Source organism: Carlito syrichta, unplaced genomic scaffold (assembly GCF_000164805.1).
Source record: "Carlito syrichta isolate Samal-C Ts95f unplaced genomic scaffold, Tarsius_syrichta-2.0.1 Scaffold287936, whole genome shotgun sequence".
Lineage (NCBI taxonomy): Eukaryota > Metazoa > Chordata > Mammalia > Primates > Tarsiidae > Carlito > Carlito syrichta.
In genome coordinates, this window is record NW_007232032.1 from 120,779 (window position 1) to 140,140 (window position 19,362).

The 19,362-nt window shown below is 46.8% G+C and overlaps 1 protein-coding gene across 3 annotated transcripts in view; it reads right to left on the minus strand.

Annotated features, from left to right (window-relative positions):
- The window catches only part of MIGA1 (mitoguardin 1), a 78,972-nt gene that overhangs the window by 38,664 nt on the left and 20,946 nt on the right, over positions 1 to 19,362 (minus strand). For all 3 annotated transcript variants that reach the window (XM_008053168.1, XM_008053167.2, XM_008053169.2), the window contains exons 4-7: positions 18,979 to 19,115; positions 16,549 to 16,675; positions 11,804 to 11,937; positions 9,580 to 9,703 (exon numbers count right to left, since the gene is read on the minus strand). In XM_008053168.1, coding sequence (XP_008051359.1) covers positions 9,580 to 9,703; positions 11,804 to 11,937; positions 16,549 to 16,675; positions 18,979 to 19,115 — 522 coding nt within the window. The remainder of the gene's footprint in view (positions 1 to 9,579; positions 9,704 to 11,803; positions 11,938 to 16,548; positions 16,676 to 18,978; positions 19,116 to 19,362) is intronic.

Here is a 19,362-nt window from a genome sequence, read left to right on the forward strand (position 1 = left end):
GGGGGGGGTGGGATTGGCAGTTGAGGGAAACTGCTAGGGGAAGGAGGTACCTCATCAACAAGGGTACCTGCATGATCAATGTCTGTATACCTAACCCTGAAATGTACCTCACATCTTTATAATACAAAAAAAGAGAAAAGACTAAGATTATAAAAATGTAAATTCTCCCACAGTTGACCCATAAAGGTAGACCATAACCAAAATCCCAGGAGGGTTTTTCATGAAACCTGGCAAACTGTCCTAAACTCCACATGAAAAAGCAAAGGGGTAAGAACAGTCTACATAGGCCTTGAAACAGGAACACAGTGCATGAATGAGAGGAACAACTGCAAATGTGCCCAGGGAAACGTACAGGAATGCTCTGTGCAGCACGATCTATGTATGCATAGAAGGATTTATGCCAAACACCAATATGATAGAAGCAGAATCAGGGCAAAGGTTATAGGCTCCTTCAACTGTATCTGCATAATATAGTGCTTTATTTAAGAAATCTGGAGAAGACCACGGCTGGGGGCTCCTGCTTGTGCCCTTGTGGCTGTCTCTGTCTTTGTCTGAGACGCATGGCAGTGGTGGCGGCAGCCCCGGTACCTTCTTCCCTCACTACTCAGCCTGATGCCCTGGACTCCTGTCCAGAAAACTCTCCTCTGGCATGGGCTCCATCGGAATCCTCAGCCTCCCTGACTGGTTGTAGCCTTCAGCCAAACACCATCTAAAGTATTAACACTGGCCAGTTCCTGCCCATCATCCCAGCACTTGGGAAGGCCAAGGAGAGAGGAAAGATTGAGCCCAGGAGCTCGAGACCAGCCTCGGCAACATAGCGAGACCTCATCTCTACAAGACAAAAGACAAAAAAATAAATCTAAGAGGAAAAGAACCACTAACATAAACACACGCATGAACATGCTCTTGCCTCTATTTAACTATGGGAGGAAGCTGCCTTTCGCCTTCCGTGGAATGAAGGCTCTGGGCAAGTCCCTTGGATTTTGTTGACGAAAAGATGTCCAAATTCTGTAACATATTTAAAATGTTGATTTTTTAGGAAAAAAGGAGAAAGAAATCTGAAGCTTATGTTGCAAAATGTTAGTGTCTGATAAAACTTTAAAAAATATTCTAGGCCAGACACAGTTGCTCATACCTGTAATCTCAGTGCTCTGAGAGGCTATGATAGGAGGATTGCTTGAGGCCCGGAGTTCCAGACAAGCGTGGCCAATATAGCGAGATCCTATCTCTACAAGAGACTTAAAAACTAGACAGGAGTAGTGATGCGTAGCTGTAGCCCTAGCTATTTGGGAAGCTGAGGCAGGAGGCTCACTTGATCCTGGGTGCTGAGGTGACGGTGAGGCTATGACGAAGCCACTGCACTCCATCCTGGGAGACAGAGGGAGACTCTATCTACAAAACAAAACAAGCCTGGATGTGGTGGCTTATGCCTTTAATCCCAGTACCCTGGGAGACTGAGGCAAGAGGACTGCTTAAGTCTTGGAATTGGGGACCAGCCTGGGCAAGAGTGCCACCTCATCTCCACAAAAAACAATTTTTTAAACTAGTCAAACAAGGTGACACGCACCTACAGTCCCAGTTACTTGGGAGGGTGAGGCAGAAGGATTACCTGAGCCCAGGAGGCCTAGGCTGCCTTTGGTGAGCCACGAGTGTGCTACTGCACTCCAGTCTGGGCAACACAGCAAGATCCAAACTCAAAATAATAACAGTAATAAAACAAAACAAGACACAAAACAAGTCATCACCAAGAAACCTTACAGCTATAGAGGATTTCAAACTCTCTATACAGAGAAGATGAGAAAATAAACAAAAGTACCAGTAGTTTTTTTCAATGTGCATATTAAAAAATAGACTTAGCTGGATATGGTGGCTCCAGCCTATAATCCCAGAACTTTGGGAAGCAGAGGCTAGAGGACTACCTGAGCCCAGGGGTTCAAGACCAGCCTAGGCAACTTGGCAAGAGCTCGTCTCCACAATAAATCAAAAAATTAGCTGGGCATGGAGGCGCATGCCTGTGGTTCCAGCTACTTGGAAGGCGGAAGCAGACGGATTGCCTGAGCCTAGCAAATCAAGGCTGGGGTGGTTGTGAGCACGCTACTGCACTCCAGCCTGGGAGTGAGACTCTGCCTCAAAATAAATAAATAAATAATTTACACTTACTGCAGAAAATCTTAACTGCCCATCTTATCTATCTATCCAATTAACTATTCATGAATCTATCATTCAAATATTACTCGAAGAGCTTCGGGCAGAAATGCACATGGGAGTCGCCTGCTTAAGTGTGAGCCACCACCACTCATGGTTCACAGTCTCAAGTTGCCCAGGCTAATCTCAAACCCGTGGACTCAGGAAATCCTCTTGCCTCGGCCTCCCAAAATGCTGGGATTATAGGTGTGAGCCACCACACCCAGCCTTTATAATTAAAAATAAAAGACGATCGCCTCTTTTGGGGCTCTTAATTTATTCAGAGCCCAAGACAGATGAGTCTTTGAATGGCCTCCAAAGGCCAAGAAAAAGCCATTCTCAAGGAACAGAAAGAGGTACCAGAGGTCTTCTCAGGCTTGACATGAATGCATGGAGCAGTTCTGAACAAAGTTGTGCTCTACAGGACTAGAAAGAGAATACTTGAGAGCAAACGGAGCTGTGCCAGGAACAACATCAGCCAAAGAATAAAAAACAGAAAAACGAGGAAAACGGACTAAAACCTGGAGTTGCTTCTGCAACTAGAACCTTCGAGAAGAATTTCCGTTCTGGAAGAGACCGTGTTCGCTCTGGCTAGAGTTTAGGGGAAACCATGAAAAGGGCTGGGGAAGGGGGTGGAGGCTCAGAGCTCTGCCCCCAGGATCAGGGCACGGCCACGCCGGGACGGACCAAGGGGCTGGGAGCCCAGGGGTCGCCAACCCAGGCGACACGGAATGGGGTGCAGAGGAGACAGTGAACGGGGGGGCACAGGCAGGGGTCCCAGCAGCTCCTGTACCATTAACTGGACGTGCTGGCAGGTGGAGTATGTCTGTGAGGTTTTTCGTTTTCCCCTTCTCCAGGGCAAAACCAGGGGTCAAGGAAAGCCCATAAACTCGGCTGCACTCTGAGTCATTTTTGCAAACCCTTCGGATGAGATCTTTCTTTTTTGACACAGAGAAAAAGTAGACTTATAAGGAGCACCTTTTTTTGTTGTTTCAAATAGATAACTTTCAACATGACTTCAATGCCTTTTTCGGTCAATGTGAATTTTTGTTTTTCCTATGAGAAAAATCAAACTGAGTCCTGGAGAGTATGACGAACAACGCCATTGTTCAGCAAGTGACGAGCAGGTGACAGACACCTACCTGTGGCCATGAGATTCTCAAATCGTCTTAGGGCAGGCCCCTTCAAACTGCCAGAACTGCAATCATGGACAGACAGACGTCCACCAAGCGCCTAGGCTAAATCTGTTATCTCCCTCGAGCCTCATACCGCCATGAAGTTGACCCTAACAGAGTCCACCACCTTCTAGATGAAGATGCGGAGCCTGAGAAAGGCCAGAGCTGACTTAAGGTCTCACAGCCAGGAGGGCAGAGCGCGGATTTGAACCCTCACTGATTGATGTCAAAGTCCACGTTCTTAATTACTAAATTATACTGTTGATAAATAAAATCCTATTGGAGGTTTTGGATTGAGCCTTCAAAAATTACAATAACAGGGCCGGGCTCGGTGGCCCAGGCTGTCATCCCAGCACTTTGGGAGGCTGAGGCAAGGGGATTGCCTGCGACCACAGGTTCGAGACCAGCCTGGGCAACTTGGTGTGACCTCATCTCTACCATAAATCAAAAATGAGCCAGGTGTGGTAGTGCACACCTGTAGTTCCAGCTACTTGGAAGGCTGAGGCAGAAGGATCACCGGAACCCAGCAGATCAACGTTAAGGTGGCTGTGACTGTGCCACCGCACTCCAGCCGGGGCGACAGAGTGAGACTACAACTCAAAAAAAGAAAAAAATTTACAATAACAGGGCGGGCTCAGTGGCTCAGCCTGCCATCACAACACTCTGGGTGGCCGAGGTGAGTGGATTGCCTGCGCCCGCAGGTTCAAGACCAGCCCGGGCAGCTTGGTGAGACCTTGTCTCTACAGTAAATTAAAAAATTAGCCGGGTGTGGTAGCGAACGCCTGTAGTTCTGGCACCCAGCAGAGGCAGAAGGATCACCGGAGCCCAGCAGGTCGACGCTGGGGTGGCTGTGAGCGTGCATGACACTGCACTCCAGGCTGAGTCCAGAGTGAGACAGTCCAGAGTGAGACTCCAACTCAAAAAAAAATGGCAATAACAAAATTAACAACACTCAGAAACAAAAGCCACGGATGAGCACAACACTCCGGGAAGCAGCGGCCGGAGGAAGCTGCAGGCTCGCAGAAACGTACCCTCCTGTTCTTTTGAGGCTTCCGCTAACCCCTGCCTTCTCACTCTGAGTTCCAGGAGCAGGTGGATACAAGACACGCCAGGGAGTGCTGTCCTTCACATGACTCCCAGTGCCACACGCAGACAGAGTGATGCCCTCTAGTGACTTCCACACCTCACATCCAACACGGAGCCTTCTGGTAAATGAGTCAGGAAAACACTTTCTCATTACAAGAAAACCAACGCAAATCCTCATTTCATTGGTTTATGATTGCCCAACTCCTATAATAAGAGGAATAGAAAAGTAATTATTGTTTAAACCAGAGGTAAAGTTTTGGCGATAAGAGCTTAGAAATATATCCAATAATAAGTCCCTAATTCAGAATGGTTAAGGAAATGACAGCATAGAACATAGCAAAAAAATGAACTACACCAGGTGCAGTGGTTCACACCTGTAATCCCAGCTCTTTGGGAGGCCAAGGTGAGAGGATTGCCTGAGTCCAGAGGTTTGAGACCAGCCCAGGCAACGTGGTGAGACCTTGTCTCTACAATAAGTCAAAACAAAAAAATTAGCCATACATGAGCGTACACAACTGTGGTTCCTGCTACTTGGAAGGCTGAGGCAGAAGAATCACCTGAGCCCAGCAGGTCAAGGCTGCAGTAGCTGTGAGCATGCCACTGCATTCTAGCCTGGGCAACGGAATGAGACTCCTACTCAAAAAAACAAAAAACAAACAAAAAAACCCACAACCTCCGGTTCCGATGGCAGACAGAGCACCTTCTAGTTCAAGAAGGCACCTTCCTTTCTTTCCAAAGGCCCACCAAAAAGTACACTAAAAAAAATATGGACTGGAAAGACACCAAGAGGGTATCAGCAGACCAGAAATGCTCAAGAAGACTTGAAATTGGCAAACACAGGATCAGGCAGGTAGAACAAGAACAAAAAAACATATGTGAAGGATCTAAAGGTAAAACGATGTCGTCCCAAGACGGGTCCAGAAGTGTTTCAAATTCCAAGCCGATAAACATCACCACTCTGTTTCTAGAACTTCCATTTAACCCTCACAGTTTGTAAAACACGTACAGCATATGACCATTTTTGCAGATGAGGAAGCTGAGGCTTAGGCGGGTTTTATAATCACACGGGCAATTAAATGGTAACGCCAGAGGTTACACCTAGCTAGTCGGAACCCAGAGGTTGTACTTTTGGTCATGACACGGCTGCAGGCCTAAAGGTCATCAACAAGAACCTCACTAATGTCCTCCCAAGTTCAGTAGCTCTGTCCGACCCTTTGCCTCTGTCTCGGGTTAACAGAGTAGCCTGCCTCTTTTGTTCTTGGGTTGAACCTTGATGCCTTTCTACTACATGTGTGAAATCTGCCTGGAGAGCTGGAGAGAGGAGACCAAAATACATGCGTTAGCTGCAGATCCCCATAGGAGCACCGAGGAAGGAAAAATGTAAAAAGAAGGAAGAGCCACATGAAAGTACACCGCCAGCAGAAACAAGCCCCCTCACCCTGGCAGCTGGGGGCTTCTGGGCTGCCTGCTCTAAGCCCACCTTTCCTATGTAGACATATTCTGCCCACAGAGTTCACAGTGCACGCTCCCATTCAGAGAGGCTGTTGGTCTTACAAGAGGCAGGACAATATGGCACGTGGCTAAGAGAATGGGCTGGAGCTGGCCTGCCCGGGTCCGAATCCTGATTCTTCCACTCAAAAGCTGTGGAACCCTGGGAAAGTTACTTAGTGTCTCTGTCCGTCACCTTCCCCAACTGAAGAACAAGAATGGTAACTGTATTTGTAGCACAAATGCTGGGTGAGGACTCAGAAAATTTACATTCCCAATAGTGCCTGATCCAGAAAAGACACTGTGATGTGCATTAAGTGCTTAGGAAAGGGCTTGACACATGGTCACAAATAACGATAGCTAGCACGCACGGGGAAAGGAGGTGAATTGAATGATGGCTAAGAACGCTTCTAACCTTGAAAGCTCATCAAATTCTTAGAGAAAAAAATTAATTTCATCAAACAAGACAAAGTAGAGTTCAAACAATGAAGCATTCACTGAAGTCTGGTCAGCACTTGGTTTAAATTCACCTGAGCCTCTAAAGGCATTTGCTAGATTCTCTTGATTAATGACTACTAGCTAGCTCTCAATAATATAAATTAAACGCATAAAAAGAATTGGGATTTAGAGAATAAGGAGAGTTAATTGCTTTCTAAGCAATTCTGATTAATATCAAGTCACAGGTAAGATAGAGCTACTCCCTGAATCTTGGTCATAAACTCAGATCTTTCGACCCAAAAGTCAAAAAAACGTAAACTTGCAATATCCAAACAATTCCCCAAAATGAACAAAATAGGACAGCTTCACATCAACTGAACTCCGAGGCAACGGCAGGTCAAGACACTGGGAGGAGGCAGGGAACACAGGTCACCCAGCGACGGCCCAGGGAGGAGGCTCAGGCACGCACTGCTCCAAACCCCAGGTCCTGTTCTGAAATGCCTGTCCATTTGGAGATCCACACTCACCACCACCTCCTCAGAAACACCTGGAAGAGCCCAGATATGAAGCGGCCAGCCCAGAGGTCTTCTTGTCTAGAAGGCGACTTCCGGGCAGCCCCCAGGAAGCCTCAAGAGACGGGGTTGGAATGGAGAGCCTGCCAGCCTCTGAAAGGCTACAGCAAAAGCAGCCAAGGCTCAGCCAGCAGGAGCAGACCTGAGGCATGAATCCCAGGACCTGCATGCCTGCGAGTCCCCGTCACGAGGCTGGGGATGCTGTGCGTGGCTCCGATTGGCGGGCGACACCCCCACGCCCAGGACCAGACTCCAGTTTGGGGTCCTCTACCCCTTCTTCCTTCTAGTGAGAGTTCTTCCCGCTTCTTTTTCTCTGTGGCTCTCTGTGACACTTTGCCACTTTCCTATTTTTTCTGGTTTGTTCCTTTCTATTCTAACGTGAGTTTTCAAAAAATTCCTTTTCTCTGTTCTTTCTCCTACTTACTACGGTAAATGACACTGACACTGTAATTAAAGTGACAAAAAAACTGTAAAAACATACATTTAAAACAAGGTTTTGACAAATTATATTTGTTGATATGAATACTGCCTACCTTTTCTCTAGCCTATAATCTTCTCGATATGCCCAAACATTATGCCTATGCTAACAGCAGAGAAACTAGCAATTTCTTATAAACCTGTGACATATAGACAATAATTAATAATTCTAACATAAACAAAATATTTTATCTAAATTCAAAATACAGAGATGTAAATATCTCAAAACACAACCACTTTCAGTAATTTATGCTCGAAACAAATGTGGAAAAACTTAAAACTCCTTGCTTTTAAAATTGGAAAACAACAATCTTCCTCACACTAAAAAGACTGAGTTGTTTTTTTGTTTTTTTTTTAAATTAGAGTCTCACTCTGTCACACAGGCTGGAGTACAGTGGCACACTCACAGTCACTGCAGCCTTGACCTGCTGGGCTCCGGTGATCCTTCTGTCTCAACCTTCTGAGTAGCTGGAACTATAAGCATGCTACCATGCCTGGTTAATTTTTTGACTTATTGTAGAGACACGTTGTCACCAAGTTGCGCAGGCTGGTCTCGAATCCCTGGGCTCAGGCAATCCTCTCACGTCAGCCTCCCAAAGTGCTGGGATGACAGGCATGAGTCACCACACCCAGTCTTGAAATTATTTTTGACAAAAAAAATATAATATGGGGCCGGGCTCTTGGTGGTTCATTCCTGTAATCCCAACACTTTGGGAGGCTGAGGGGAGAAGACTGCTTGAGCCCAGGGGTTCTAGATCAGCCTGGACAACTCACTGAGACCTCGTCTCTACAGTAAATCAAGTCCATGCCTGTGGTTCCAGCTACTTGGAAGGTTGAAGTGGAAGGATCACCTGATCCCGGGAGGTGGAGGTTGTGGGGGCCATGAGCGTGCCACTGCACTTCAGCCTGGGCAACAGAGTGCGACTCAGACTCAGCAAAAAAGAAGACATAATATAATTTGGTCTTATTTCATTCTTTGGGGGCATTTACAGAAGTCTTCTCGAAAGCAGTTTTCATCATTCTTTCCACTTCATTCAAGAAGTCTCTTCAAAGCTCTTTTCTCTTTCAAACAGGAAACAAAGGTAATGGCATATGTATAACAATGTATGTATTGACTACGTATGTCAAAAGTTATCCTGTAATTATAATAGAGTTCAAGAAATACAGTTAATTAAAATATTATGAACCGGGCATGGTAGCTCACGCCTGTAATCCCAGCACTTTGGGAGACCGAGGTGAGAGGATTACCTAAGCTCATGGGTTCAAGACCAGCCTGGGCATCTCGGTGAGATCTCTTCTCTACAATAAATGGAAAAACTAGCCAGGCGTGGTGGCGTGTGCCTGTAGTCCCAGCTCCTTGAAAGGCTGAGGTGGAAGGATTGCCTGAGCCCAGCAGGTCGAGGCTGCAGTAGCTGTCAGTGTGCCACTATACTCTAGCCTGGGAAACAGAGTGAGACTCCAACTCAAAAAAAAATTTTTTACATGTATCTCATGAGTCACATGCATGTTTCAGAGGTAATGGGTCTTGTTCCCATTTTTTATTATTGTTCTTATTTTCGTCCCTTTAACACTCCAATTGAAATTTTTCACCTAGGAAATATTTAAAAAATAATGTCATAGTCCACCTAGGGGGCTTTAACTTGTATCTTAAGGATATTAAGTTCACGTAAAACATAAAACTGAAAGAAAAAAAGAAATATGACAGTTTTTTTTCCTCTAGGCTATTTTATTTTAAACAATGTAACTTATTAATATGTAAGGCACTTAAGCAAATGATTCCAACAATATAAAAACCAGGCTGGGCACGGTGGCTCACACCTGCAATCCCAGCACTTTGGGAGGCCAAGGTAGGAGGATTGCTTGAGCCCAGAAGTTTGAGACCAGCCCAGGCAACATAGCAAGACTCTGTCTCTACCAAAAGTTAAGAAAAAAAAATTAGCTGGGTGTGATGGCCCCTACCTGCAGCCCAGTTACTCGGGAGGCTGAGGCAGAAGAATGGCCCGAGTCTGGGATAAGGTTGCAGTTAGCCGTGATTGTGCCACTGCACTCCAGCCTGGGCCACGTCGTGAGACCCCGACCCAAAAAATAAAATTAAATTAGATTCAAAGAAAGACGAAAACCATACATTTCATAGAAACGAGGTAGAGTATCCCTCTTACCGACATCATTAGCAAGGGAGCTTGGGTCCGACGCCCCAAGGGTGGCTTCAAACTCCTCCTGCAGACGGTAGGCTCTCTGCAGCAAAGCTTCGAGTTTGTGGATAAACTCAGCGCTAATGATGTCCTACGGGGAAGAAACACACAGCAGAGATGACATCCCAATGTCAAAACCCTGCACATTTTCCCATCACACGAAAGGCAGGGAAAGCGAGGATATGAGAATGGCTGGTGACAGGAAAGAGCCCTGAGGCAGAGGTCGGGGTCATGGCTCCCAGCTGTGTCTTGGGCAAAATCATCTCAGTTCTCAGGGCTGCTGCTTATCCACAAAATTTGGGAGGCTGAGGGGAGAAGAGTGCCTGAGCCCTGGGGTTCGAGACCAGCCAGAGCAACTTGCTGAGACCTCGTCTCTACAGCAAACCAAGTGCGTGCCTGTGGCTCCAGCTACCTGGAAGGCTGAAGCGCAAGGACTGCCTGAGCGAGCCACACTAGAGCGGGGTTCTCGAAGTAAGTCCCCAAATCAGCAACATCATGAGCAGCCGGGCGCTTGTTGGGAATGCCGGTTCCTGAGCTCTCCCCCTGGTCCTACTGAAGAAGAAACCCATGGGGTGGAGCCCCCGATCTGCGTTTGAGCAAGCTCTCCAGCTGAGTCCGAGGCATTCTCAAACTTGAGAACTGCTAGCCTACCTCCATGACCAGTGAGGACCGCTCAGCTCCACCTCTGTATGATTTTTATGAATCGAAAGGCCCTTAATTAATCCCAAAGCAAAGCCAGACTTGCAGAGTCCAAGCCGAGCAGCTAGTCAGGAGGCTGAAGGAGGAGGATCGCTTCAGCTCAGGAGTTTGAGCCTGTAGAGCAACAGGATCGCTCCTGTGAAAAGCCACCACACTCCAGCCTGGACAAAACAGCAAGACTCCGTCTCCTTAAAAAAAATTCCTTTAAAAGATCCTATCTGAGCCGGGCTCGGTGGCTCAGCCTGTAATCCCATGCCTTTGGGAGGCTGAGGTGAATGGATGGCCTGAGCCCGCAGGTTTGAGACCTGCCTGGGCAGTGAGACCTCATCTCTACAATAAATCAAAAAATCAGCCGGGTGTGGTAGTACAAGCCTGTAATTCCAGCTACTTGGAAGGCTGAGGTAGAAGGATCGCCGGAGCCCAGCAGGTCGAGGCTGCGGTGGCCGGGAGCGGCCGCTGCACTCCAGTCTGGGCGACAGAGTGAGACTCCAACTCAAAAAAAAATTATATCTGGCCGGGCATGGTGGCTCAAGCCTGTGACCCCAGCATTTTGAGAGGCTGAGGTGAGGGGATTGCCTGAGCCCACGGGTTCGAGAACAGCCTGGACAACATGGCGAGACCTCATCTCTACAACAAACCAAAAAATTAGCCGGGCAAGGTAGCGCACGCCTGTCATTCGGCTATTTGGAAGGCTGAGGCGGAAGGATCGCCAGAGCACAGCAGGGTGACACTGGGGTTGCTGTGAGCAAGCCACTGTACTCTGGCCTGGGCAATGAAATGAGACTCCAGCTCAGAAAAATAAAAGAAATCATATCTACTTATTCTATATATCCTAGGAAAGTCAGGAAACTAGATGAATGAAAAAATCTTGTATTTAACAACTAACCGAATAGAAAAAGTTCAAAGAGAAATTCCCCACATAGTCACAAGTGGGGAAAAATACAGTTCTATGTAGTAGCGCACACCTATAGTTCCAGCTACTTGGAAGGCTGAGGTGGAAGGATTGCCAGAGCCCAGCAGATCAGCGCTGGGGTGGCCGTGAGTATGCCACTGCACTCTAGCCTGGACGATAGAGTGAGACTCCACGTCAAAAAAAAAAAAAAAAAAAAGCAGTTCTAATAAATACCACATAAAACAAACATTAAAAAACATTTTTGGTCCAGGTACGGTGGTTCGTGCCTGTAATCCCAGCACTTTGGAAGGCAGAGGCGAGAGAGCTGCCTGAGCGCAGGGGTTTGAGACCAGCCTGGGCAACATGGCGAGATCTTGGCTCTACAATAAATCAAAAATTAGCCAAGCATGGTGGTGTGTGTCTGTGGTTCCAGCTCCTTGGATGGCTGAGGTGGATCGCCTGAACCCAGCATGTCGAGGCTGCGATGGACCCTGCACTCCACCCGGGGCAACACAGCGAGACTCTGACTCAAAAAAACAAACAAAAAACAGTTTTATTCTTTGAATACTATGAAGACCATTCTCAAATAAATCACCGTACATCCACACTTTCTTCAGCAATGGCGTCTCCTGCACCCAGTTTAATGGAGCCACAGGCTTCATCTTCCGCCTGTCTGTTGCGAAAGGAGAGAGCTTGTTCCCATCGCCGCAGCGCCTCTTCAAACAGTTCCATGCCTGCGGGTGAAGAACAGCCAACTGAAGATGAGCTGACCAGGGCCAGAATGAAAGTATCTGGGGTCTGAAGTGCTTTACACAATGACCACCACCGGCACCGTCGAACTGGAATTCTGACACTACAGAATCACTTCGGCCAGGCGTGGTGGCTCAAGCCTATAATCCCAGCACTTTAGGAGGCCAAGACAAGAGGACTCTCTGAGTTTAGGGGTTCAACACCAGCCTGGGCAACTTGGTGAGACCTTGTCTCTACAATAAATCAAAAATTATAAGCCGGGCGTGGAAGCGTGTGCCTGTAGTTCCAGCTACACGGAAGATTGAGGCAGAAGGATTGCCTGAGCCCAGCAGGTCGAGGCTGTGGTAGCCATGAGCATGCCACTGCAACTGCACTCCAGTCTGGGCGACAGAGTGAGACTCCATCTCAGAAAAAGAATCACTTCATACTCACATCATTTCACAGTGGAATGTTTGTCTCCCAACATATTCTCAGCCTATGGTTCCAGCTAACCAAAGTCAGAGACAAAATGGCCAGTATGTTTTCATTCTTTAAAAAACATAACTCAAACACATACAGTGCCCAGAATTTATCTAAAACAACATCATGGGCTGGGCTTTGGGAGCCTGGGGGGTTCAAGACCCACCCGGGCAACTTGGCGAGACCTCGTCTCTACAATAAATCACAAAAATTAGTCAGGCATGGTGGTGTGCATTTGAGTTCCAGTTACTTGGAAGGCTGAGGTGGAAGGATCATCTGAGCCCAGCAGGTTGAGGCTGCGGTGGTCAGGAGCATGCTACTGCCCTCTAGCCTGGGTGACAGAGTGAGACTCCAACTCAAAAAACCCCAAAAAACCAGTGTAATGAATTCATCAAAGGTTCAAAAGTAATAGCTAATTTGTATAATCATTCAACTATGTTTCAAAATAACCCCCTAAACTAAAAAGAAAACTGATGGGAAAATAGAAGAAATTAGCTTACAAGAAGCTGTCCAGCTGGTAAGTTCTCACAAGGAGAAAGTAAACCCGGGAGGAAAGATAATAGCATAGACCCACAGTGAGGTCTTTTCCTTCTTGTTTCCCCGAAAGGGCGTCCTAAGCCACTATGATTCCAACCTGCTGATTTGGATGGATACGTTGGTGGGCCAGAGTTAAACACCTGCAAAGCTCTGAATGGACTCACCAAGAGTTTGTTACAGTCCAAGTAGGAATTTCATCTCCCTGCTGAGTGTAAGCTTTTGTGGAGAAAAAGGTGAATAGGTGCCTGTTTTTCCCAAATAAAAGAAAGTGTACCAAAATAATTATGAGGTTCAAACACAACAACATTATTAAAACTTCAACTTTTCTACACATATAAAAGAAAAAGATCTTTAAAAGCTGCTTAAGGCCGGCTTGGTAGCTCAGCCTGTAATCCCAGTGCTTTGGGAGGTCAAGGTGAGTGGATTGCGTGAGCCTGAGGGTTTGAAACCCACCCTGGGAACCTGGCGAGACCTCATCTCTACAATAAAAATAAAAAATTAAGCCAGGCTCAGTGGCTCAGCCTGTAATCCCGCGCCTTGGGAGGCTGAGGTGAGTGGACTGCCTGAGCCCACGGGTTCAAGACCCGCCTGGGCAATATGGTGAGACCTCATCTCTACAATAAATAAAAAAAAAAACTTGGCCGGGTGTGGTAGCACACACCTGTAGTTCCAGCTACTGGGAAGGCTGAGGCGGAAGGATCGCCAGAGCCCAGCAGGTCGAGGCTGTGGTAGCCAGGAGGGTGCCACTGTACTCCAGTCTGGGCGACAGAGTGAGACTCCAACTCAAAACAAAACAAAACAAAACAAAAAAAGTTGCTTAAGAATCCAGACAAGCCGGGCTCGGTAGCTCAGCCTGTAATCCCGTGCTTTGGAAGGGCGAGGTGAGTGAATTGCCTGAGCCCGTGGGTTTGAGACCCACCTGGGCAACTTGGCAAGACCTCTTCTCCACAATAAATCAAAAATTAGCCGGGCGTGGTAGCATGCACCTGTAGTTCCAGCTGCTTGGAAGGCTGAGTGGCAGGATCACCGGAGCCCAGTTGGTCGAGGCTGCAGTGGCCGGGAGCATGCCACTGCACTACAGTCTGGGCAATGGAATGAGACTCCAACTCAAAAAAAAAAAAAAAAAGAATCTGGACTAGTCATGCTCCGATGTTTTTAAGATATGTTAGGCCAAGAATACCTCTCCTCTAAGGTCACTTCTTCAATTATTAGTAGAACCTACAACCCGATACACATAAAATTGCCTTCAGTACAATGAAGACCTTTCCTTCTTGCCCAGTTTTCTGTAGCAAAGAACAGCTTTTTGATCTTCCTCCTAAAAAAATGTATGCACACACAAGACAATTATGTCACTATCTCTACTGCTTTCTCCAAGCTACACAACTCTAATTCCTTCCTTCTTTCTCATACTCTCCCTTCTCTATACATCTCATGATTCTGGCTGAACACGGGAAGATTAGCAGAACTGTCCAAAGACAAAAGTTGCATCCTAGGAAGTACCGTGTCCCACCTCACTATAGGTCACGCCTCCGAGCACCACAAGCATCAGTTTTGTAACAGGAAGTCAAACACACATCACCAACCTTTTTTTATTGTCTTCAATTATGTAAAAGGGATCAAGACAGATGGGTGATTAGGCTCAGGGAAGCCTCCGGCTCCCACCCATCTTAATCCTACGATATGAAGATCCCCCGTAGCATATCTAGTTTTGCTCTCTCCTGCATTTGAACTTTCAATATTCTAGCAGAAGCTGTGAGTATAAGTTACTAGACACAGAGTCTTCTAGAAATACAGTGAGTTTAATTCTCTGGAGACCTTGGAAAAGGTGGTGAGAGGACCACGCTTCCTTCCTTCCCCATGGGCATGCCTGCCGGAGGTGATACAATCATCATCTCCATCTACTGCAGAGTGTGGGAACACATTTGGAAGCTCACAGTCCTTCCGCCAAGCCATCACCCCCGCTCCAGCTCACTGGCTAGGGCCACACCGAAGTTTCTTGGTTTGGTTTTTTATTTAATATTCATTTCCATCAAAAGGAACGTAGCCTGAAATGGAGTTGAGAAGAACAGGGAAAAGCAATTGCATCTCCTGACTCAGCAACAAGCTCACTGGTTCTTTTCCGCAGCTCCAGAGAGGCTCCCCAGACCTGCTCATGGTCAAGCCAGGAGGAATTCTGAGATGTGAAACACAGAGAGTCTTTCTGTTTGAAGTGTGTTCTGGATATAAGAAGAATACACATGACAGCTAGACAGGACAGATTAAGCAAAGTGGATTCCGATAGATGCATTCTATAAATCAACCGATTAGATTAGGTCAGCATAACAGGCTGAACGATGGCTGCCCAAAGACATCGGGTCCTAATTCCTAGAACCTGTAGATGTTACCTTGTAAGATAAAAGAGTCTTGGCAATGGGATTAAGAATCCCAACATGCGGAGATTACCCTAGATTACCTAACTCTAAGCAAGTGTCCTTATGAGAGAGAAGCATATGGAGATTTAATATATACAGGAGAAGCCGGGCTCAGTGGCTCAGCCTGTAATCCCGTGCCTTTGGGAGGCTGAGGTGAGTGGATTGCCCACGTGTTCGAGACCCGCCTGGGCAGCGAGACCTCATCTCTACAATAAATCAGAAAATCAGCCGGGCATGGTAGCGCATGCCTGGAATTCCAGCTACTTGGAAGGCTGAGGCAGAAGGATCGCTGGAGCCCAGCAGGTCGAGGCTGCGGTGGCCGGGAGCGGCCACTGCACTCCAGTCTGGGTGACAGAGTGAGACTCCAACTCAAAAAAAAAAATATATATATATATATATACACACACACACACACACACACACACACATATATATATATATATATACACACACATATATATATACGGGAGAGAATGTGATGTGAAAACAAAGGCAGAGATTGGAGTGATGTGGCTAAAAGCCAAGGAATGCTGGTAGCCACTAACAGTTGAAAGAGACAAGAAACAGACTCTCTCCCAGGCCCCCAGAGGGAGCACGGCTCTACTGATATCATTTGTGTGTGTGTGTGTATGTTGGAGTCTCACTCTGTCGCCCAGGCTGGAGTGCAGTGGCATACACACAGCCACTGCAACCTCGACCAGCTGAGCTCAGGTGATCCTCCGCCTCAGTCTTCCAAGTAGCTGGAATTACGGTTACATGCCACCATGTCCAGCTAATTTTTATTTTATTGTAGAGAGGAGGTCTCACTAAGTCGTCCAGGCGGGTCTCAAACCCATGGGCTCAGGCAATTCTCTCACCACAGCCTCTTAAAGTGCTGGAATTATAGGTGTAAGCCACTGTGCCCGGCCTCTACTGACATCTTAACTTTAATCCAGTGATAATGATTTTGGACTTCCAGTCTCTAAAACAGAGTGAATAAACTTCTATTGTTTTCAGCCACCAAGTTTATGGTAACCTGCTACAGCAACCGCAGGAAACTAATACAATGGGGTATGCTATGTAGGTTAGATTCAACAGATATAAGAACATTTTAAGATTGCAGCTATTTCTCTTAGGACAATTCACTGTATTTCAGTTTCAAATTAAATATGAGCACAATATCGCAAAACTCCATCAAGTTATTCTTACCCATTAAATACAAGTTCTCAGGAGTGGTCACAGGAATATTAACAAGTTTCACATCATCTTCATCTGCTTTGTCCCAGGAATTAGAATTGCCACAAGCACAGCTATGACAAGAGTTGACACTCTGGACCTAAAATTAAGAGGGACAGAAGTTACTTCAAAATCTCTGCTGTGATAGTATGTTGTGATCTTTCATGTTTACAAATTATTTACACGGATTGTATTACTGGTAAAATAACCCATGTAATTTCTACCTGAAGAAGGAATTCTGATTCTATTCAGACTTAGAAGTCACATGCCCCTACATATGCTGAGCCTCTATGTGCTCGAAAACACACACATAGAATAATATTCTGAATATGAATCACGTATTGCCATCAAAAACCAGGCAGTGACTTTACTTTCGTTTACCGTCTCAAGGATTTACTTCCAAATTACACCCACACCTACTCTGATGTAGGCGGCCGGCTTATTTCTCCTGTAGAGCCCCTGCAAGGCGGACCTGCGCTCAACAGTAACTGAGACTGAAAAGCCCCCCCCCGTCTCTGTTCATGCTCTTCCCCGCAAGGTCCACGGAGCCGGTTCAGTTGCCTCTCAGCAGATGTTTGTCAAGCTCCCAACTCCAACCCGGTCCTCTCTTGAGAAATCCAGGCCCCTGTTTTCATGTGCCCACTAGGAGATTCCACATGGCTCTCCTGTCTCAAGTGTACTACAGTCAACACAACTGCAATGACAGACCACCAGACACGACGGTGGGCTCATAAAACCCATGCTGCATTTTTATTGTGCTTTCTCTATATTCAGATACACAGGCCAGGCTCAGCGGCTCAGCCTGTAATCCCAGCACTTTGGGAGGGCCAGGTGAGTGGATTGCCTGAGACCCTCAGGGCAACATGGCGAGACCTCATCTCTACAATAAATCAAAAATTAGCTGGGCATGGTAGCTCACGCCTGTAGTTCTGGCTACTTGGAAGGCTGAGCTGGAAGGATCGCTGGAGTCCAGCAGGTCGAGCTGCAGTGGACGGGAGCATGCCACTGCACTACAGTCTGGGCGATGGAGTGAGACTCCAACTCAAAAAAAAAAAAATACACAGATGCTTACCAATGAGTTACAGTGGCCTATGGTACTCAGTACAGTAACATGCTGTACAGGTGTGCAGGATCGAGCAATAGACTAGACCACGCTATGACGCTTGCACAAGGAAACATTTCTCAAAACTCAGCCCAGCCATTAAGGGAGGCATGACTGTAAGTCAAAAGAGGAGCTCAGCATCTGCCCACAACAAAAACTCAGGAGAGAAGGAACCGCATCCGTGGCTTCGTGGCCAAATGCCTTTCCCAAGTGGGCTCATCAAGCGATTACCGTGGCCTCGCATGACGTCCAGCTACAGCGTCCAGCTTCCCACAGACCATCTGGTTTTGAAGTGATCTCCCACAACAGCACCACTCAAGAGAGCCCGTGGGTAGGCTAAACAAGATGGTTCACACCTGCAATCCCAGCACTTTGGGAGGCAGAGGCAAGAGGATTGCCTGGGCCCAGGGTTCAAGACCAGCCTGGGCAACATGGCGAGACCTCATCTCCACAATAAATTAAAAAAATCAGCCAGGCGTGGTGGTGCGTGCCTGTGATTCCAGCTACTCAGAAGGCTGAGGCAGAAGGATCATCCGAGCCCAGCAGGTCGAGGATGCAATGGCCATGAACGTGATACTGCACTCCAGCCTGGGCAACAGTGAGACTCTGACTCAAAAAAAAAGAGAGGGAGAGAGCCCATAGGCCCGATCATCTACTCAAAGAAACTTGGAACCAAACCAAACCAAAACCTGGCCAAATATTCAGCAAAAGGATACTTCATTTGCCTGAAGAAAACAGGTTCAATCAGATGATTTCTTTCTTTTTCTTTTTTAGTCCTTGATTGACTTATTTATTTATTTTGAGTTGGAGTCTCACTCCGTCACCCAGACTGGAGTGCAGTGGCCCCTAACATCGACCTGCTGGGCTCCAGTGATCCTTCAGCTTCAGCCTTCCAAGCAGTCGCAACTACAGGCATGCGCTACCTGCACCTGGCTAATTTTTATTTTTATATTTTTTGTAGAGACGAGGTTTCGCCAAGTTGCGCGGACTGGTCTCGAACCCGCGGGCTCAGACAATCCACTCGTCTTGGCCTCCCAAAGTGCTAGGATTACAGGTTGAGCTACCACGCTCAGCTAACTTTTTTTTAAATGTATTTATTAAGTCAAAGTCTCACCCTGTCGCCCAGGCTGGAGTGTAGTGGCACGCTCCCAGCTACTGCAGCCTCGACCTGCTGGGCGCAGGTGAAGATGATTTCTTAAGGATCTGTTCACACTGAGGTCTGTGAGTGCATGATACTTAAGCTAATAGATCACCAGAGATATATAAACAACATACAGAATAATATTTTTTTCTACACTTACGGAGCCCAAACTCTGCACAGAGCCTGAGTATTTGCTGAAAAGTCCTCCGTTAGCAAAGTGAAAAGACTGAGAGCCTTTGTCTTTGGTGGAACTTAGGGACAACGTCAAGTTCTGTCGACTACTGGAACAACTTGAACCTATCAAACAAACAAACCAATAGTAAAAGCATCAACAATGCCAATGATACATTTCAGGTAAAATTTCACAGTTTGCATCACATTCATTCAGAAAGTTTCTGATGTTAACACTTCGCTTAGTTGTGTAAATTATTATTATTATTTTTTTTTTGAGTTGGAGTCTCATTCGGTCGCCCAGACTGGAGTACAGTGGCCGCTCCCGGTCACCGCAGCCTCGACCTACTGGGCTCCAGCGATCCTTCCTCCT